Genomic DNA, 22,741 nt, shown 5'->3' with positions numbered 1-22,741 from the left:
ACACTGTAAAGGTAATGAACTTTATATTTATACTACAAGAAAATTCTATGTGTGAATATTATAGTCAACCAAAGTGTTAATACTAATCATCTAAAAGAGTAACATTCCTTTATTTTTTAATCCTGTAGTCTGACTTTTATTGTTTTACCCATTTGTGCCATTTACTATCTGCTTCATTCACCTTATCAAGTGAAAACAGATTAGGCAGCTCCACATTTTGGTTCTCATGCATTAACACAATAATGTAGTGTTTATATTGAAACACTTCATGGAAATGCTTAAATAAATAAATGAAGGGAAAAAAAAAACATGTTTTCCTTGATTAAAAGGAAAAAACTGACAATAACTTTTTAAAATCAGTTTAGTTAGTATTTCAGCTTGACCTCTTTCTGGAAAGCAATGAAAACCAGAGGTTAAAAAAAAATCTTCAGAAGATGGTGGTGGTAGTGAAGGTGGTTCTGACTCATAGGGACCCTGTATATCGTTTCAGAGACTGTAAATCTTTATGAGAGCAGATAACCTCATCTTTCTCCTGGGCACAGCCTGGTGGACTCAAATTGTTGGCCTTGTGGCTAGCAGCCCAATGTATAACCCATTAAACTACCAGGGCTCCTTGTTTCAGAAGGTATCACTAGGAAACTCCCGCCCCCCCCAGTGACTTCTGAATTTACAAGATAAGAGAGATGCCTACTGAATAAGCACTATTCTTTTTTTTTCCCCAGCTACCTGGAGTTTGTAAAAATAACAAAAGCTTATTTTAAAAGCACTTATTTTCAAAGAGTTTTACATATAGTAAGAAAATAATTTAATCTTCACAACAACCCTACACTGTAGGCACTATTATTTCCCTTTTCAAATGTGGAAACTGAGGCACAGAGCACATAAGTAACAGGTCCAGGACTACACCAAAAAGTGGCAGTATGAACTCAGACACTTTGATTCCAAAACTTGTGCTCTTGGTCAACATGATAAACTGCCATGGTAAAGAAGTTATGTTTAATGACAGGTACTCTGCTATCTGTGATTTAACAGGTGGTGGTGGTTATGTGTCATGGAGTCGGTTCCGACTCATAGTGACCCTTGTACAGGGTTTCCAAGGCTGTAAATCTGTACAGGAGCAGAAAGCCTCATCTTTCTCCCGCAGAACAGCTGGTAGTTTCGAACTACTGACTTTGTAGTTTGCAGCCCGATCAGTAACCACTATGCTACCAGAGCTCCTTGATAGGTAAGTTCTAATCAAATATGCCAGTTACTACTATTTGTTGCTGTTAGGTGCTGTCAAGTCAGCTCCAACTCATAGCAAACCTGTATAGGGCATCTGAAGAGCTGGTTGGTTTGGATTACCAACCTTGTGGTTCGCAGGAGTCCAGTTACTACTATATCCTTAGAAATTGGTACATATGTGATCAATAAATTCCCTGTATTTCATACTTCATTCCTGAAAGATTTGTTTCACACCTACAAGTCACTCAGTCCTGACAGCCTTCACAATCACTCCTCCTAAATGACAACCATTCGAGATGTTTACTTCTAGAGAAGGCAGAGCAGGACCCATCTAAGTCTGGCAACTTCAGGCTTCTAATATTCCAAAAAGCACCTGGCACATTGTAAATGGAGAAGCTAAGTAAACAGTCACCAAAGGTAAACTTAACACTAAATGATATTTGTCTAAAACAAATGTACACACTCTCCTATACTTTCATCCAAGAAGCACTGATAGTGGAGTGGGGTATAACCTTGTGGTTAGCAGTTCAAGTCTACCAACTGCTTCCACAGATTTACAACACTGGAAACCTACACAGGGTCTCTATGAGCTAGACCCAACCTGACAACACACCATCACCACCACACATTCACTCAGAAACAAACTGGGTTAATTCAGAGACAAGATGTCCATTAAGACTTTCCTCTCACAACAGAACACATTACTGAATGGCATTAAACAGCTAACTCCTGTTCTATAAATTTTGTCTTAGAAAGGCAACATACCTCTCTTACCATACCTGTTGTTGTTGTTGTTAAGGATCGTAGAGTCAGTTCCGACACATAGTGATCCTGCACAGGGTTTCCCAGGCTGTAAATATTTACGGGAGCAGAACGTCTCATCTTTCTCCCACGGAACAGCTGGTAGTTTTGAACTGCCGACCGTGAGGTTTGCAGCCCAATTCATAACCACTACGCTACCAGAGCTCCTTCTTACCATGCATAGTTCCGTCAAATTCAGGATTTAGAGTCACAAGAAGCTACCACTTATGAGATAGAGGTATGATTTTACAAAATAAAAGGACACTCTAAATTTTCAAAAGCCCTTTTAAAAATTACAGAACTAATTTATCTGAAGTTGAGTTTTAAAATCATTTTTTTCTAGTCTATTTAAAAAACAAAACAGAAAAACAATGCATCAGAGTCACAAAAGTAAACTTTTACTCAACACACTTCAAAAATAGTTTGTATAGTCAAGAAGTTAAAATAGTATTAAGCTCTTGATTTTCCTTCAAATAATTTTTACACTGGCAATGGACACTTCCAAGTGCTAATACCAGAAAAAGTAGCTATTCTGCACTATTCCTAATGCCCAGTAAAAAGCCTGTCACCTGTCAAACTCCCAGGCTTCTTTCAATGATGCTCCAATCAAGAATGGGTTGGTATACCACAACGACAGAATTTTAAAATTGTAAAAACTAGAAAAACATTTATGAACCTGTTATTTGGAATTCAGAATACATTATTCCACCATGGGGCAGCCAAAAACCTGAATTGATACTTACACTACACATATAGTAATCTAGAGTTATAATTAAACAGAGTGCAAATGTGTAATTGAGCACTTCAGCATTTTAATGTAAGATACAAAACTGAGCCCATAATTATTCATATAATGACACTTGATAAAGATCTAAAACTTCATATTCCACATCTGCCACTTGACTACAGAGAGCCTCCTCCTAGAAATAAGTAGTGTTAGGAAATTACCAAACCCAATCACTTTTCCTATCAAGACTGAAGCACTTTCACAATACCCCGACCTCCCACATTACACTATTTCTTTTTTTCCCATGAAAAAAACAAGAGGCAAACTGCAGACACACTTTAATTCTATTAAGGGGCACAGAGTGCTTCAGCATATACTTATTTTCTTTAATCAGCTTAACAACTACTGCAATCTGAGCTTCAAATTCTCACTTGGGAAATGTCCATAAATACCACCCTTAAGATAAAACCATTATCTTAATTAAGAGTAATGATATAAAAATATAGCCACTGCCATCAAGCTGATTCCAACGCACAACGACCCTGTATAATGTTTCCGAGGCTGTAAATATTAGAGGAACAGAAAAAGACTCGTCTTTCTCCCGAGGAGCAGCATGTAGGTTTGAACTGCCAATTTTGGGATTAGCAGTCCAGTGCTTACCCTACAAGGCCACCATTTATCAGAAAACTCTCATTTTAAAAAGCCTAGTAGTGAGTGGGGTTGCAGAAGGTCCTCTCAACTACATTATATAATTTTTAAATGACTGTTAAGCCGTTTTCTTTATAATCTCCAACTCCAATCAAATTTTAAATCACAGAATTCTAAAATGGATAGCACCTGGGCAAGCAACCCCCTGGCTTAAGCCAGAGTTCAAAGCAAATCAGCAGTAGAGGTAGGCTTCCTGTTTTCTTTCCAGAGCTCTTTTTGCCCTCCTTTGCTACCAACTCCACTAAGTACAAAACCAGGCTGGAAGCTTATCTTCTGATTCAAATCAAAGAAGCACATGAAAGCTTAGCTTAAGGAAATACAAGTTCTTGTTTATAGTCATAAATCTCTTTAAATTGCTTGAAGAACCACTGTTTTTGAAGTTTCACTTAACTACTGTGTTGTTGTTGGGTGCATCAAGTCAACCTTAACTCACAGACAATGACCTCATATGACAGAGGAGAACAGCCCCATACATTTTATAGGCTGAAATCTTCACAAAAGCAGATTCACAGATCTTCCGCCAATGGAGTTGCTGGGAGTTCAAACCTCCAAACTTTCGTTTAGTAGTCTAGTACTTACCCACTGCACTAATAGGGTTGCTTTAAATGCTATTTAACAGGTTGTTGTTAAGTGCCATGGAGTGGATTCCGACTCATAGCAACTCTGGACAGGGTTTCCAAGGAATGAATGGGTGGGTCTGAAGCGCCACCTTAGGTTCAAATCAACCTTGTGGTTTAGTACATATCCTACAGCGCCTAGCTCAAGAATTCATGTCCATATTCTTGACCAAGATAAAGGCCAAATCTTTATAACAGCATTATCCAACAGAACTTTCAGATATGATGGAAATGTTCTATATATCTACACTGTCCAATATGGTAGCCAGTAGGCTACACGTGGCTCTTGGAAACCCTATACAGGGTCACTCTGAGTAGGAATCGACTCGACAGCACTTAAAACAACAAAAACAAGCTACATGTGGAGTCCTCATGTAGCACTATAGGCTAATCACTAAACTGTTAACTGCAAGGTCGGGGGCTCAAATCCACCAGTCCCTCTTCAGAAACCCTATACGGGTCACTATGAGTCAAAACTGACTTAACAGCAACAGCAATAGCTTCATATCCCTAGTGGTTGCCACATTTTTTATAATCCCCATTAAATATAGAATTGAACACTGAACGAATGAAAATAGAGCAGTGTTTTTACAGAGTATCTGCCAGGTGAAACAACTGAGAGTGTGGAAAAAAACACACAATTCTGCATTCATGACCTCTGGATTCCAAACACGGAGGTCACCAATTATCAGCTGCAGGAGATAATCAGAATCACATAATCTAAGTGATACATATATCTTATCTGTAAACTAGGGTTAAAAAGCTACTCTCTTGTGGGAACTATCTGATTAAATTTTGTATTAAGAGTATTTTGCAAATGTTATAGCACCATGTACAATTACATAAAATTTTGGTAATTCAGAGAAAGGAAAATGTGGCCATAAACCAATCACAAAGCTTTCAGCTAAGTTCAGGCTCAATAATATGACTGAACTCCTGAGGCAGTAAGAAAATGACTGCACATCACTGTCTCATGACAGGCTGACAGATAAAAGTGTATCTAGAAAGTGGTATTCTGGTTACACCAAAAAGGACGTAATTATTTATCTATGTGGCATTGTGGGCTAATGTGTCAGACTGCAAAGTCGTTTGAACTACAAGGTCAGTGGGTCAAGCTCACCAGTTGCTTGGTGACCCTGGTGAGCTTGGAAACCCTATACAAGGTTGCTATGGGTAAGAATCGACTAGACGGCACTTAACAACAACAATTTTCTTAAAAACTAACTTTTTAACATTTTATGAACAGATAACACATTAAAAAGTAATCAACTAGGGGAGACGCACAAGAATGCCCAAACTTGCAGACAGTACCCATATGATCTAGCTTCAACAGCTTGATGATCAGAGCTTGAATAGAGGAAGATAAAGAAATTTGATAAAGTAAACAAGTGTAAATTGCTACAATCTGATGAACTTAACCCATACTTATGGATGTAGTGGCTCAAAATACCAACAGAGAGGGAAGGAGTCTTCATATCAAGGATCAAACTTATCCCCTCTGTGCACAGGGTTGATAGGGACAGGCAACTAGACACTGGCTACCTAAAATGGGGGGCTATAAAGGCAGTAAGTGGCTGGCTTAAAAGTTTTCAAGAGGGGGTTTAGTTTCAGAGTATGCGGGGGTAAAGCAGAATTCCCACTATATCATTTCCATCTTGTCTAGATAGGTGTGGTGAAAGAAGATTGGGATAAGATTCTTATGATTCAATAGTGAGTAATTATTATTATGACTAATTGCGATTGTCATAACTGTAATGGTAGAAGTTTTATAAAATAAAGGGGAGAGTAGTTAACCTTACGTTCCAGAACAGAGGAGCCTAGGACATCAGTGAGAAGAGCATGAGTGGAATGTGGGACCCTATCCAGAGAAGCAGCAACACCTGAGATGGAGGCAGAGATGATGGCATTGAGAGAGAAAGCAATTGAGGACTCTAGACTTATGGAAAGAGAAAGGCTGTGTGCTGGTGGCCAGGAGGCAGGCTTGTAGAATGTTCACTTTGGTTGTTCAAATTATTATATATTCCTGAGTGTTTTTGTGTACATCAAACAAAGGGGATAGAAGAAAATAGTGTTGCATGGTGATTCATGGAGAGGATTATAATCATTGCAATGCAAAGAAATATGAAAGGATGAGTGCAAAACGGATGTTCTCCCATGTAAACTATCACTCAATTTACAATTTAAAAAAAAGGTAATAAACTGCCAAAAAAGTGGCATCCTTCCTTTTAAAAGCAAAAGAGAAAATATTGGCAGGGCCAAAGACAAAATATTGACAAAGCTTCATCACGCTAAAGGAAAAAGAGTGAAGCAGCTCATTGCTGGCTACAGTTTACAACGTGATGGTATGTAAAAACAAACAAACAAATATAAGAAGCCCAGAGACATTTCTCAATCTCCAGAACACAAAAGCATAACCTATGTTTTAAGCCCAAAAAAACCAAACCTGTTACTGTTGAGTCAAACACATAGCATGTGTGTTGTTGTTAAGTGCTGTCGAGTTAGTTCCAACTCACAGCAACCCTATATAGGTTTCCAAGGAGCGGCTGTTGGGTTTGAATGACCGACCAACCTTTTGGTTAGCAGTCTAGTGCTTATCCTACAGTGCCACACCAGAATTTCACAGTATGTATGGTGGTGGTGATGGTGATTATGTGCTGTGGAGTGAAAACAATCCTGTACAGGGTTTCCAAGGCTGTAAGTCTTTGTCGTTGTTGTTGTTAAGTGCTGTCAAGTCAGTTCCAACTCATAGCAACTTTGTATAGCGTTTCCAAGAACCGCCAACCTCGTGGTTCAAATGAAAGCAGAAAGTCTCATCTTTCCCCCAAGAAGCAGCTAGTATATTTGAACTGCTGACCTTGAAGTTAACAGCCCAACTCTAACCCACTATACTACCAGAGCTCCTTCCATACTGTTACGTGCCATTGAATCAGTTCTAACTCATAGTGGGACCCTATGTGTAGGGTTTCTGAGGAGCTGGTGACCTTGCAGTTCAAGCCAACCTTGCGGTCCAGTGCTTTGTCCTATATAGCACCACACCAGGACTCTCATAGTAGTTTTAAGTTGCAGCACTTAAAACTTTTTATCAGTTTTCCTCAAGCTTATACCTCATGTGATCCCCATAATAAATAATTCTATTAATTAAATATGAATTAATTTGATATTTGGAGAAGCTAAAAGTCAAAATCAAAATTAAACACAAGCATATTATTATGCAGCATTTTCCAAATCTTTTTAAATGTGGTTAATTTATATACTTAGAAATATGTCTCTGCATAAGAACAAAAATGGTTCTATCAACTAAATTTCCAGAATTTAGTAAGAATAATTTAAAGTATTATTATATATTTCTATATTTTAAATATAATTATTATATACAATAAAAAAATTTTTGTTGTTAAATCCAAGATTTATTCCTAAATTACATGCACATATCCTTTTTAACTTTGAATGAAGAATCAATCAGGCATTAAAATAAATCCAGAGTAAATCATGTAAATTCCCTGGCCATTCAATGAGAATCAGTTGTCAAAAAAAGTATTTTTTCCCTTAATTTTCTTTTTACCACCCACAAATTACAAACTAAATTTAAGAGTTTCTTAAATTGTTATTAGCAATACAGTCTAGTATTTAAATTCTGATGTGACCCTACACAACAGAACTAGTAACAGAAAGGCCGGCAGTTCAAGCCACTCTTCGGAAACACTATACACGGTCACTATGAGTCAGAACTGTTCTGCAGCACTTAACAACAAAGATACATATATCTATCTTAAGATGTTCTATGAAGTCCCAGGTCTCATATAAACATGAAAATACTAAGAATCTTCATTTTCTACATCTAGATATACAAATATGAATATGATGGTGGTGGTTATGTGCCATGGAGTCAGTCGGTTCTAACTCTTAGCGACCCGTTCAGGGTTTCCAAGGCTGTAAATCTTTATAGGAGCAGAAAACCTCATCTTTCCCCCGTGGAACAGCTGGTAGTTTCGAACTGCTGATCCTGAAGTTCGCAGCCCAATTCGTAACCACTATGCTACCAGAGCTCCTTAACATGAATATAGAAGTGAATATAGAAATACAGAATATAGAAATGAACTATTACTTACTGTAAAGGAATAGGAGCTGTATCTTTAACTATCAACTATTGTTGCTGTTAAGTGTCAAGTTGGTTCCGACCCATAGTGACCACTTGTTAAGTGTCAAGTTGGTTACTACCCTCAAATTTATATATCAAAGAGGCACTAAGAATCCAAAGACAGGTACTATAATCAAGCTGGGAATGCAGATCTGTCCATAATTCTCAGCTTTAAGAGACTCAAGTGTCTTGCTCCATTATCTTTTAACAAGACAGAATAAATTCTCATGGTGATCCCCACTGTCCTTGAGTCCATTTTGACTTCAAACAACCCTATAGGACAGAATAAAACTGACCCATAGGGCTTCCACAGCTATAAATCTTTACAGAAGCTGACTGCCTTGCCTTTCTCCTCCAGAGCGCCTGGTGGATTTGAACTACCAGTCTTTTGGTTAGCAGCCCAACACTTATCCCACTGTGTCACCAGGGCTGCTGAGGAAGAGATTACAGAAAGGGAAAAGAGTTTGATTTTGAGAGAAAAAATTTCACTTTACATAAATTTTAGAAACAATATGAAAAGCTGAGCCTAGGCAAAATTGTCAACAATGTAAATTGTAAACATTAGCCACTTGTTATAGACCAATCGATGCACTGTTATTGTTAACAAAGGAAGTTAAAATCCAATGATTTGAAATTTTCCTGTATATCAAATGAGTCCAAATACCAAGACCAGAGATCAATTTTCATACTCTTGTTCCCTTATCAAAATTCTATTATCTACTGCACTGAATCTGATTATAAGACAGTTTATACTATAAATATCAAACATTGGGGGGGGGGTGCAAATAATAACTAACGCAGGATACCCTGTTCCTATCACTGTATACACATATATTTATAGCTAGGCTGGCATTTAAAACTTTACAAACTATCCAGTAAGAAAAGCTAAGATAAAACAGTTGACAAACCTGAAAGAATAGCTTCTTTCAAATATAGTAACATATGGGAGAACTTCCTGATATCATTCACCAACTCCTTGATGTAATCCGGACCAAAAATGGAGTTGGAACTTAAGGACTTGAGCCCCATTTCAGAAGTTGTAACATCAGTAGAGACTTGGCCTGATGCCAAAACACGTTTTTTCTTTGTCTTTTTCTGTTTGTGAGCAATCATCCTTTCATATAAGAGTCAGAAAAACTGAAATCCTTAAGGGGGAGGAAAAACAAACAAAAAATAAATAAATGAGAAACACACATACTACATCAACTAAGGGAAACGTTATACTAGGTTTTCACCACTAGTCCACAGCCCATCTTAGTATTCTATTAAAACAAATAACAGCGAAAAATCCCCACTGTACTACTAGTAACAGCAGCTTTTATTTATTATTAAGTCCCAGTAATCTTGACAACTCATGACATACAAACTACATTCTCTTTATGTCACAAGTGAGAAATCCTCAGGCTTACAGAATTTGCCCAGACTTATAGCCGATAAATGAACAAATTGGTACCTAAACCCAGATTTGTCTTGATTCCAAAATTCATGCTATCATTTTCTTCTCATTTTTAAGATACATATAAACGCATGTATGTGTTTTCTTTTTTCTTTCTTTTAATCATTGGAAAAGCTGTTCTGAAACGTCATTTAGTGGGAGAGCATGTTCTCCCTCCATGACATCACCTTCAAAAATAAAGATAAAACATGAGCTCAAGGGAAAAAGAAAAACACCTGTTTTCAAAATCCTCCTCCATCTTGCACTGTGTGGTCTGATAGCTGTTAATCATCTCTTTATTCTGGCATGTTCATTTATAAAACGGGCATAACATCCTGATAACACCTATGTCATGAGATTATTGTAAGAATTAATAAGACAATGGTACACAAGTGTTTAGCACATAAAAGTTCAATCTATTACAGTTGATTCTCCCTAAGCATACATAACAGAGCTCGGTGGCTCCGCAGGATAAACACTGGACTGCTAATCACAAGGTTAGCGATTTGACCCTATGAGATGTTCATCAGGAAAAAGATAAGGTTTTCTGATACTGTAAAGATTTACAGTCTCTGCACTTAACAACAACAATTATCCATAAACGCATACACACAATGTCCTGGGTTTTCAAGTTTCAGGGAGAATATTTATTTAAAATTAGATCTGAGGGTGTCTACTAATCTGATACTTCTACTGACTGGCTACGTAAATAAATGTAAGATTTTGGGGAGCACCACAGTAGCGATGGGAGTCCTGGTATGGGGCTGTGGGCTAATGCGCCGGACTGCAAAGTTGCTTTGAACCACAAAGTCGGTGGTTCAAACTCACCAGCCACTCTTCAGAAACCCTATACAGGTTCACTATGGGTCGGAACTGACTCAATGGCACTTAACAACAACAACAACAGACAGGGCAGGAGTCCTGGTGTAGGTGGCACTGTAGGATAAGCACTGGACTTCTAACTACAAGGTCAGCTGTGCAAACCCACCAGCCCCTCCTCATAAACTCTATATAGGGTCACTATGAGGCAGAGCCAACTCTATAGCACCTAACAACAACAATTTCTGGTAAAGGAGTCCTGGTGTGGTGCTAGAGGATAAGCACTGGGCTACTAACTACAAGGTCCTCAGAAACCCTATACAGGGACGCTATGAGACTGAACTGACCTGATGGGCAAAATATGAGGCTTTCTGTTCCAGTAAAACATGTACAGCCTCAGAAACACTATAAAGGGTTATGTCAGCACTGTAGGATCACAAGGTAGGCAGTCCAAACATACCAGCTGCTTCTCAGAAACCTTATACAGGGTTACTATGAGTCAGAATTGACTTGATGGCACTTCACAACAATGAATTTGAACGACTCAACAGGACACTGCCACAGCAACATTTCTGGTAAAGGAGTTCTGACTGTTGTTGTTGTTGTTAAGTGCTGTTGAGTCAGTTCCAACTCATAGCAACCCAAGTTTGAACCACCGACCTTGTGGTTCAAGCTGACCTTGAGATCCAGTGCTTATCCTACACAGGCACATCAGGACTCCAAGTTCTGATGGTTGCTGTTGTTTTATGTGCAGCTGAGTCAGTTGCAATTCATGGTGACCCTATATAGGGTTTCCAAGGAGCAGTTGAAGGAGCTCTGGTAGCTTTGTTGTTATGTGCCATGGAGTCAGTTCCAACTCATAGCGACCCTGTACAGGGTTTCCGAAGCTACAAATTTTTACGGGAGCAGAAAGCCTCATCTTTCTCCCATGGAACAGCTGGTAGCTTCGAACTGCTGACCTTGCGGTTCGCAGCCCGATTTGTAACCGCTTTACGAATTGGGCTGCTAACCTCAAGGTCAGCAGTTCGAACCTACCAGCAGTTCCGCGAGAGAAAGATGAGGCTTTCTGCTCCTGTAAAGATTTACAGCCTTGGAAACCCTGTGCAGGGTCACTATGAGTTGGAACTGACTCCACGATGCTTAACAACAAGGAGCAGTTCGTGAGCTTGAACTGCTGACCTTGCAGTTCAAGCTGACCTTACGGTCCAGCGTCCAGCACATTAATCTACAGTGCCACACCAGGACTCCTATTGTTGTCGTTGTTAAGTGCCCTTGAGTCAGTTCCAACCCACAGTGACCCTGTATAGGGTTTTCAAGGAGCGGCTAGTGAGCCTGAACTACTGGCCTTGTGGCTTGAACGGACTTTGCAGGCCAGCGCATTAAACCACACAGCACCACACCAGGACTCCTGGCAGTGATTAAATGCTTAGCTGCTAACCAAAAAGGTGAAGTCATTTAAACCACCAGGCACTCTGAGGGATGGAGCTCTGGTAGCGTAGTGGTTACGAGTTGGGCTGCTAACCTCAAGGTCAGCAGTTCAAAACTACCAGCTGTTCTGCAGGAGAAAGATGAAGCTTTCTGCTCCCGTAAAGATTTACAGCCTCAGAAACCCTGTACAGGATCGCTATGAGTCGGAACCAATTCCACGGCCCACCACTATCACTAACATGCTTTTCAAATATTTGTATTGGATATCTAGATACTTTCAAAATGGGAGGATTACAGTATAAAGTTTTATTTAATTTTTTTTCCAATCACATATTACTATATCATTTCTTTCCTAACTCCACCCTACTCCATAGATTTGTATACTTCCTAGCCTACAGATCTCCCATCTATCTCCAATGTCTCTACCTTAGTTTCGCTTATCATTTTTTGTCTGAACTACTGTACTAACTTGTCCCATTCCAAATAGAATGACTGTACTTTTCAAAACATAAATATCATATCATTTCTCTGCTACAATCCCTTCTATAGGATAAGTGAGAAGGTACTATACACAAAATTCAACATAAACTATGGCTCCTGCCAACCTCTGCGGTGCCAGGTAGAGTCACAATTCCTGGCTTTCAACACCTCCTTTCCATTCTTCTAACAGAATTTGTTCACTGTGACCCACAGCAGGAAATAATTTTGTATCATGAGCCAATACATGCTTTAAGAATGCTATGTTTGTATGTTATGTATATGAAGATGCTTGTGTGAGTATGTAACACACTACTTTAATAAAACACAGATTATGATTAAGTATCCGTGTGATGTTATCGATGTTTTCTCTGCTATTCCACGTCACATTCAACATTGTTGACTGCCTTCCGCTATAATGGGTCATGACTCTATAACTTGAAAAACATCAATTTGTTTTGTTCCGCTCAGGGGCCTAGGCAGTTCCTTTTACCAGAAATACCTCCTCGTCTCCATTTACTCATTCAGATCTCAGCTCAAAGATAATACTTCCTGGACCCTCCCCACCACCACTTCACCCTACTCCCCTGTAAAAAATTAAAACATACTAGAGGAGAAGCTCCTCTTGGATGTGTTACAGCATTCTAGACTTTTCATCACTGTACATATCACAGTTCAAATAGATGATTCATGTCTTCCCATCTAGACTTATAATCTCCAGGAAATCAAGACCATGCCTATCTGCTAACCATGTGTTCTCTGCTCACAGCACACTGCTTAGCATATGAGGGATAAACTGCTCAAAACTATTTGCGGAACAAATAATGAAAGAATAGTATTTACTAATAAAGTTTCAATTCATTTTTATAAAAAGAAAAAATGTCAACTTTGGGTTGTTGCAGTGTTTTGAGGGGAAAGTAGAATTGCTTGTTTTTTAAGTCTGTTTCTGAAAACAGTCTTTCAAATAAAACAAAAAAAGATATGAAGCTGAGTGAAGACAGGATTATATAAAACTGAACTCTTAAGTTGGATTTCTAGTGTTTCTCTGCTTCTTTATATAGAATTCTCCAACCAGTTCCTGTGGAGCTGATTCCAGCTGGCAGATACCCTATAGGAATTGGCCCATAGGGTTTCCATGACTGTAAATCTTGATGGACTGTCACAGCTTTCTCTCACAGAGCAGATGGTGGGTTTGAACCACCAACCTTTCTGTAAGCAATTTCATCCCTCAGCTCCTCTAACACTTCTCTTAATTGCTTTTTAAAGGTCCTCTATTCAATACTCTTGTTAATCTCAAAGTATTCTGAGTATGTAAATTCTACATTTAAACTAGTTTCAAATCTATGTAACATTAATCCTTCAAATGCACAGATATGAATAACTTCTTTAACAAAATTAGGACATCTTTTTGAACACTATTACTACATACCCAAAAAGAAAAACAAACAAAACTCAAGTATCTTGCTTGGGCAGCTCTTTTATAAGAAACTAATTTAGAAGACTTAATAAAGCAAATCTTATCACTTCATTGCTTTACTTAATAAAGTCATTTTGTTTTATTCTGACAGCTGATAATTTAGTACATTAGAGAACTGGCTGATACTGGTAAAGATAGTTATAACACTTAAAAGACATACATCATAAGCATGAAAACTATGCCCACCTCAGAAAAAGAATCTACTTCAGTAATTCTGTGTCAAATTAGCAACCCCAAGTTACAAATGTGAAAAGCATTTCAAAAATGCTTCAACAGTTTTAGTTAAGACTAAAATAATCTAGTTCTAGTTAAGACTAGATTAAGACTGGGGGGGGGGGGCGGGGGACTAAATAGGTTTATGCTCTACCTCCAGTCAGAGTTACGGTGATTAACTGCTAATTTTGCTATATGTACTTTAACAACTTTTCACATTTCAAGCTGAAAAAATGAAACATTACAATTCAGAAAAAAATACTTGATATAGAATAAACAATTCAGCTTTCATAAAATTGAACTATGATAATGGGAAAGTTTAGACAATATATCTTTTCCAAGATCATATATACAACTTTGCCATGTGCCAAAAGGACTATTCTGTAGTTGGCAGTACCATAAATTGTAGTTACTAACAGACTGCAACAGATTTTAATTAATTCGGTAGTAATGCACTGACAGCACTTAGCACAGTGCCTGGTTCATCGTAAGACTCAACAACTTTATTATTATACGCAGTGCTTTATTGTGGAAAATTATTTATGGTTAAGTAACAATCAAGATGTAGTTACACTGCAATATATATTTGTAGATGGTGTACAAACACATGGGACTAGTACACAATCTACAGAAAACAACTCCAGAAACTCGAGTGACTTGGTGAAAACTTAGCAGGTTTCCAAGTGAAGTTTGAACTGTGCAAACAGAATGCTAAGCAAACTATTTGTAAAGCTCTCTAAATGCTCTTGCAACTCTTCTGTCTCCAAGCCATCAACATTAAAAACAGGTTTTAGCCACTTCTCTTGCACCAAATAGAAAAGCATCTTGCAAAACTACTTTCTCTGTATGTTTTGAACTCTAAACAGTATGTTGTTGTTGTTAACTGCTGTGGAGTCGGTCCAACTCATAGTACCTCTGTAAAGGATTTCCAAGGAGCGGGTGTTGAGCTTGAACCGCTGACCTTGCCTTTCAAACTGACCTTACAGTCCAGCACATTAACCTCCAGCACACTAGGACCATAAACACTAACTTCTTTTCAGTGCCCTAAAAAGGAGCCTTTCCAATACTTCATTCAGCAGCCTATGTCAATCAAATGTGTTCCAATCCTATGCACTATGCCCCCTCCAAAAATGCCATTATAGAAGTAGTTTTTATTTTAATCACTGGGCTGTCTAATTGAAGTCCAAGACTACCCCCAAAATCTATACTTTATATAGTCCCCACTCTATATCAACCTCTGGAAAAATTACTAGATCTTTCAGAAATCTGCAGTTTCAGCACAACTCCTGATTTAGTAAGAACTTACTTAAAGATGTTTTGTATTTTAAATCACAATAAATCATTCGGCGGTCTTATATTTTTAAGCGTCCACTCCCCCCCACCCCCGCCCCACAAAGTAATAAAAACCAGAATAGGGGCACATCAGAAAGTTTTATCAGCAATATACAAATAATTGCAACTTCTAAAGGAAGGCATGCAACACACATACACTTCATTCCGGTGCAGTTCGGATCCAGCACACTAAAAAAAGCGGAGGCTGCCTAGCCTCCCACGCCTCCAAAATGTCTAGCATTCCTGGCAGGCAGGGCTCTCCCCGACTGGCCCAAACTACTCATGCCAAAGAGCACGTTTCTCATCCCAGGATTTAAATACAGAGGGGAAAATGGATCAGCCAATTAGGGTAGGGCAGCAGACGACGATAGCGGCGAACAAGAGAGATAGTCCACCGAGACCAGAGAAGGGGGAAGGGACGCTCAGCTCTCGCCTACAGCAGGTAACAAACAACCCTACCCTCTGAAAAGTATGAGAACAATTCCCTCTTAAAAGTAAGAACAGATAAACATGGAGACACGAGGCTCGTCAGTCACTAGGGCTCCACCTTGAAATATCTCAACCTGAACTCACACGTCAAAACACACATACACACAAACACACGAAAAAAAAAAACCTGTCAAACTCCACGCACGTCCACAACACTTTGGGGACAAGCCCCTGATAGTGAGGAGTCCTCAGCACGAAACACTTCTCAACACAAAAGACAATTCAAGAGATCAACCATAAACTCAAGACACCTCACGACTGGCAACTCACCGGGGCAAAACTTGCATTTGGGGCAGGTGGGAGTAGGATTTGAATTTTCTAACTCTGTCGTGTCACGAGCACAGGTTCTGGAGCAAAGCGGCCTTGGATTTAAATCCTGATTCTGAAAATTACTAACATATGCACTTAGGCAAGCTATTGTTTTCCCATGCAAAAAAGAGAAAACAATCATAGACCTGATGTGAGGATTAAATGAGCTAAAATGTGTAAAGTATCTGGTTTGTTGTAAGCGCTCTAAATCTTTGCTTTGATTATGATAATAATATGTTCCAGACCGCCGCTCGCGTCCCCGCGCTACTGTCTGCCGGGCGCTCCCTGCACCCGGGTTAGACCACCCGCGCCCCCCGCCCCCCGCCCTCCCCGAGACAGAAACCCCGGCCCCGGGCCACCAACGCGGCCGCAGCTGCCTCAGCTCGGGCCGCCGCGTGAGCCGTCCGGACCCTGGACGGCCACTCATGGGCGGCAGCAAAGGACGACCCCCGACCGGAGCCCACGCTCTCACTCACCGCGGCGCTCCATCTCGCGTCCCGGACGCTGACGCCTGCCCAACATTCACAGCCGCCACCGAGGGCAGGAGCTCGCCGGCCCCATCCCCCAGGGCCCGCGGACTCCGGGCCCAGCAGCCGCGCCAGACGCGGACGCCCCGCCCGCTCGGCCGCGCCCCGCCCCCAGAGACCCAGACCATTGGTCCGCGTTCCTAGGGGCGGGGCTGCTCGCTCACCAGCAGGTGGGGCGGCTGCGGGCTCTCTCGTCAGCAGCGCCCGAATCTAAGGACTGCCCCCCAATATTGCAAGACGTGTTAGCGTCCTGTGCGGCTGGCAGCAGGGCAGGGGGAGCGAATCTCAGGGATAAGCCTCCTGATTATTATTCTCAAATGAACAATCTACATTTCATGTAAACTACTTCTTTTGACCCCTTCTTTCTGCCACTCCAAACTCCTTATAACTGAAGTGAAAAATTATAACAATAATGTGCCATGGAATCTTAAAATGGCCTTAAATGAAGCAAGTAAGTGAGAGAGAAAGTGTCCTGTCCCCCGCCCCCCCCCAAAAGGTTGATGAAGCAGGGCAACCCTAATTAAATCATAAGCGGTGTTTAGAAGGATACTTAAGGAGGTCCCTAAATCTCAAACACCGTCTTGTTGGTGATGGCTATGTTGTGGAGTCAGTTCTGACTCCTAGCAACTCTCTATAGGGTTCTGAGGCAGTAAATTTGTACCGGAGCAGACTTATAACCCACTACACTCTGGTAGCGTAAGAAGCTCTGGTAGCGTAGTGGTTACAAATCGGGCTGCGAACCTTAAGGTCAGCGGTTCGAAACTACCAGCCGCTCCGCGGGAGAAAGATGAGGCTTTCTACTCCCGTAAAGATTTACACCCTCGGAAACCCTGCACAGGGTCGCTATGGGTCGGACCCGACTCGATGGCACTTAACAACAACAACACTCTGGTAGCGTAGTGGTTACTAATCGGACTGCGAATCACAAGGTCAGCAGTTCGAAACTACCAGCTATTCCGCGGGAGAAAGATGAGGCGTTCTGTCCCGTAAAGATTTACAGCCTCAGAAACCCTGAGCCGGAACTGACCTCACAGCACATAACAACAACACTACCAGAGCTCCTTAAATACCCTTTTATAGCTATTTAAAACGATATTATTTTGTACTGTCTTATATGCCATTCCCTCAAGAAATGGATTCTGCTCCTGATTAAAGCAGAACTGGCAATGTCATTGACCTCTGGTCTGAAACATTCAAAGGGTCCTGAGGGAGAGATGGGAAAGAGTGTGGCCAGTGGACGACGTGGTGGAGACAGAAAACAACACGAGGGAGGGAGGCAGAGAAGAACAGGGGGAAAGAAGACAGACAGAAGTGGAGACAGATAACTGCGGAGACAGTAGAGAGAAAGAGAGGGAAAGAACAAAGAAGACTAACTAAGCCTGGGACAGATGCAGAGATACATGAAGGCAGTGCGAGAGAAAATAAGATGGAGACTGAGATAAAGAAGATAAGAGAGACAAAAGCAAAAGAGAGAGAACTACTCATTGACAGAGAAAGGGAACCGACACCTCTCAAGTGCTGGGGAAATGAAGCTAATTAGGCTCCAAGTAGTTACCTAGAAAATACAAATGAGAACCAGAGGCTCCTTAATCACCTCAGCTCCACAATTATTTCTCAAACCTACTTTTTTAACTTACCCAATAAGCCTTAACATAACTGTACCAAGATCAAAAACACTAGATATACTGAAGACACCTTAAAACCAAACACTCCTTGGCACTCCGGTGGAGGAGAGTGAACACACCAAGGAAATTCATCCTGGAACCCACTGATGACACAATACTGAAGGAAACCAATGGGAGGAGAGGGCAGGATTCTGAAGACCAAGGAAAGTGGGGGCAGGGCGATCCACAGGTGGCCCAAGGTAGGAAAGTTTGCTCTTCTGATGTGCTCCCCACTAGATCTAGGGCTCCCCTCTAACACCATCACTCCCCCTAGGCTCAATTCATTTTTCTCCCAAGTGACATTTTTATTAACTGAATCCTCCCACTTAAACTGCTTAACTAGTTAGTGTGCATAGGGGCATGGCACAAACTAGCCCTGCAGTGAATATTAAATATATAACTCATAAGGAAACTGTGGAAGGGAAAGTGGGGGAAATTCCACAATCTAATCCATCCTAAGTCATTTTAAAATGTGCTAAAGATTACTTGTTCTCGCCTCCATCCCCTTTTACTATGATTATGGCATTTCTAATGTTGTTGTTATGTACCGTGGAGTCAGTTCCGACTCATAGAGATCCTGTACTGGGTTTCCAAGGCTGTAAATCTTTATGGGAGCAGAAAGCCTCATCTTTCTCCCACGGAACAGCTGGTAGTTTCAAACTGCTGACTTTGAGGTTAGCAGCCCAATTCGTAACCACTAAGCTACCAGAAATAGCTCTCAAAAAAAACCATAGTATTTTTCAAAAGGGGTTTTTTTGCATCCAAGGAAGAATGATGATAAAATATCTGCCTCCTAGGACACAGCCGGATGACCAGACCAAAAAAGAAGGTACAATAACTACCAAAATCATATACTTATATCCCAGTATATATTCTGAACTAGTCTTACAAATCAGATAATTTCTCCCATTAAAGGAACTTGCAGTCAATGACCTCAGAGCTGAAACATTCAAAAGACCCTGTAGAAGAGTCAGGACAATAGGTGGGTATAGAAGGGCACAGAAAGGAGCACACAAGGAGGGAAGAAGGAAAAAAGAGAGAAGGGGAAAGCAAAGAAGGAAGGCAAGAGAGACAGGGAGGTGGGAGGTGAAGAGAGAAAAGAGGTGTGGGTGTGAGAGAAGAAAAAACAGTAAGAAATAAAGAATAAGAAGGAGGCAAAAAGAGAGAGGGCAGAGCCCACAATTAAAAGACTGAGGAGAGGAGGTGGAAAGAAGATGGGAGAGAGGCAGGAGAGAAGGGATGGAATAAAACAGAGAAAACTATTCACCAGTAAAGGGAAGACTGGTGTTCCCATGCCTTTGAATCCATGCAGGGAATAGCTTTGGAGAAGTAAAACCAATGTGGTCCTTCTGGTGATATTTAGAAAAGACAAATATGGAAGCCCAAGGCTTCTTAGTTCCCTGATTTTTCAGTCTGTACTTGCCCAAACTTACCCTTTCAAACTTCAAACACATCAGTCAGTATATAGGGCAAACATACCAGAGAAGGAAAAGACACTTCAAATCAAGCACCTTCACACCTTACAGGAAGAAGATGTACCCATGGATATGCAGCTTGGAAACCTCTGATAAGGCCAAACTGAAGGACACCAGTAGGGGGAGAGGGTAGGATTCTGAGGGCTACGAAGGGTGGGGCAGGGCAACCCTCCAGGGACTCCAAGAAGGAAAGTATGTCCTTCAGATGTGCCCACAGATAGTCTCAAGGTCCTCCCCACCTGATCTACCTCTGAACCTCCAAAAGAGCCAACTATTGTGCATAGGACCTGACACATAGCGCATCCCCAATGAATGTTACATGGTTAAATTTTAAACAAGGTTGTTGTTAAGTGCCATTGAGTCCATTCTGACTCATAGTGAATCTGTATAGACTAATAATAAATCTTTGCTAAAGCAGAAAGCTTCATTTACCTCCTGCAGAGCAGCTGGTGGACTTGAACCGCCAACCTTGTGGTTCACAGTCCAATGCTTATCCTACTGAGCCACAATGCTCCCCATAAGTAAGGTTAGCACAGGGAAATTTTCAAGTCTCTTGACCTAAACCTCCCTTTTAAATCTTTTTTAAAAACATTATAACTATTGACATCTTCTCTACCCCTCTTCCTTAGTAAGGAGGATAATGACATTTAGAAAGAGTCTCAAGAGTGGGAATTAATATTTAAATATGAAAAGTCATTTTATTAATCCTTCCTAACTTGCTCTGGTAGCATAGTAGTTAAAAATCAGGCTGCAAACCTCAAGGTCAGCAGTTCGAAACTACCAGCTGTTCGCGGGAGAAAGATGAGGCTTTGTACTCCCGTAAAGATTTACAGCCTTCGAAACCCTGTACAGGGTCGCTATGAGTTGAAACTGACTTCACAGCACATAACAACAACAACTTGCATTCCAGAGTCCTGGTGTGGCACTGTGGGTTAATGCATCAGACTGCAAAGTCATTGGAACTGCAAGGTCAGCGGTTCAAGCTCACCAGCTGCACCTCGGAAACCCTATACAGGGTCGCGATGGGTCGGAATCTACTTGACGGCATTTAACAACAGCAACTTGCATTGTTTAATATAGTAATTTTATATCATAAAAATAAATTTCAAGTATAAAAAGCACAATGTTATAACAATATCTTTCCACAAGTCTAAAATTCTTTATTTATAATGATATATTTTAAAACAGATAAATAAAATTTAAACCATCAATACCCTGGTGTGATGCTGTGGGTTAATGTGCTGGACTGCAAGTTCAGTTTGAACCACAAGGTCAGCGGTTCAAGCTCACCAAACCACCCTTCAGAAACCCTATACAGGGTTTCTATGGGTCAGAACTGACTCAATGGCACTTAACAGCAGTAGCAACATCATAATAAATGTCTACATATGGATTCCTGGTGTGGTGCTATAGAATAAGCACTGGACTGCAAGGTCAGTTTGAACGCCAAGGTTGGTAGCCACTCCTTAAAAACCCTATAAAGGGTTGCTATGAGTCGGTCTGGGTTGCTGAGTCAGACCTGACGTCATGGCACTTAACAACAACAACATATAGAAAAAAGAAGAAAGATCTTAAAGTAACAGCCTAACTCTACAACTCCAGGAATTAGAACGAGAAGAGACTAAACCTACCAGGAGACAGGAAATAACAACCATCAAAATAGAAATAAATTGAAAACAGAAAAACAGTAGAGAGAATCAATAAAGCCAGAAGTTGGTTTTTTGAAAAGGCCAGTAAAATTGACAAACTTTAGCTAGACTGACAAAGTACACATGCATATAACCAGAATAAAAAAATGAAGTTATTGTTATATGCCATGGAGTCGGTTCCGACTCTTAGCAACCCTGTACAGGGTTTCCGAGGCTGTAAATCTTTACGGGAGCAGAAAGCCTCATCTTTCTCCCGCGGAAGAGCTGGTATTTTCGAACTGCTGACCTTGCGGTTCGCAGCCCGATTTGTAACCACTAGGCTATGGGAGTATTATAACTGACCTGAGAGAAAAAAAGAGAATTATGACAGAATATCATGAATAACTTTGTGGCAACAAACTGGATAACTTAGATGAAATGGCAAATTCTTAGAAGCACGCAACCTATCAAAAATGACAAGAAGAAATAGGAAGTTTCAACAGAACCACATAACTAGTGAAGAGATTGAATCACTGCTCAAAAACCTCCCAACAACAACAACAAAAAAATCCCAGACCTGAGAACTTCACTGGAAAATTCTACCAACATGTAGAGAATTGACACCAATACTATTTAAACTCTTTCAAAAGACAGAGAAGGAAGGAATGCTTCCTAATTCATTCTCTGAAGCAAACATAACCCTGATACCCAAACTAGACTAAAACATAAGAAAAGAAAACTACAGGTCAGTAGCTCTTTAAAAATATAGATGTAAATATCTTTAACAAAACGCCAGTACACAAAATCCAACAACATATTTAAAAGAGTCATATCCATGACCAAGTGGGACTTATTCCAGAAATGCAGAAATGGTTCAACTTTAGAAAAGCAATCAACATAATACACTACATCATCAACAGTACAAAGGCAAAGAATCACATGATCTTCTCCATGGATAGAGAAAAAGCATTTGATAACAATCCAATACCCTTTCTTGATGAAAACCCTAAAGATTGGAACAGAAGGGAAATTTCTCAATATGATTCACGGTATATATGGAAAGCCAAGAGTATATGTAATGGTGAAAGAGTGAGAGCTTTCCCTTTGAAACTGGGAACAAGACAAGGGTGTGCATTCTCCCCAACTGTATTCAATATTGGTATTAGAAGATCGAGCCAGAGCAACAAGACAAAAAAAAAAAAAAAAAAATGATATACGATGGAATGAATGTAAAACTAAAGTTCTCCCATGTA

General features: G+C 40.3%; 1 protein-coding gene across 1 annotated transcript in view; it reads right to left on the bottom strand.

The window, feature by feature from the left end:
• The window catches only part of ARHGAP29 (Rho GTPase activating protein 29), a 73,639-nt gene extending 64,279 nt beyond the window's left edge, over window positions 1-9,360 (bottom strand). The window contains exon 1 of the mRNA XM_006830947.1: window positions 9,124-9,360. Within this exon, the coding sequence (XP_006831010.1) occupies window positions 9,124-9,328 (205 nt within the window). The 5' untranslated portion in view covers window positions 9,329-9,360. The remainder of the gene's footprint in view (window positions 1-9,123) is intronic.
• Between the last annotated feature and the right edge of the window lie 13,381 nt (window positions 9,361-22,741).

The sequence above is a fragment of the Chrysochloris asiatica genome, unplaced genomic scaffold (genome assembly GCF_000296735.1).
Source record: "Chrysochloris asiatica unplaced genomic scaffold, ChrAsi1.0 scaffold00002, whole genome shotgun sequence".
NCBI classification, from domain to species: Eukaryota; Metazoa; Chordata; class Mammalia; order Afrosoricida; family Chrysochloridae; genus Chrysochloris; species Chrysochloris asiatica.
The sequence above is the reverse complement of the archived record's forward strand: the minus strand, read 5'-3'. Positions and strand labels throughout refer to the sequence as shown.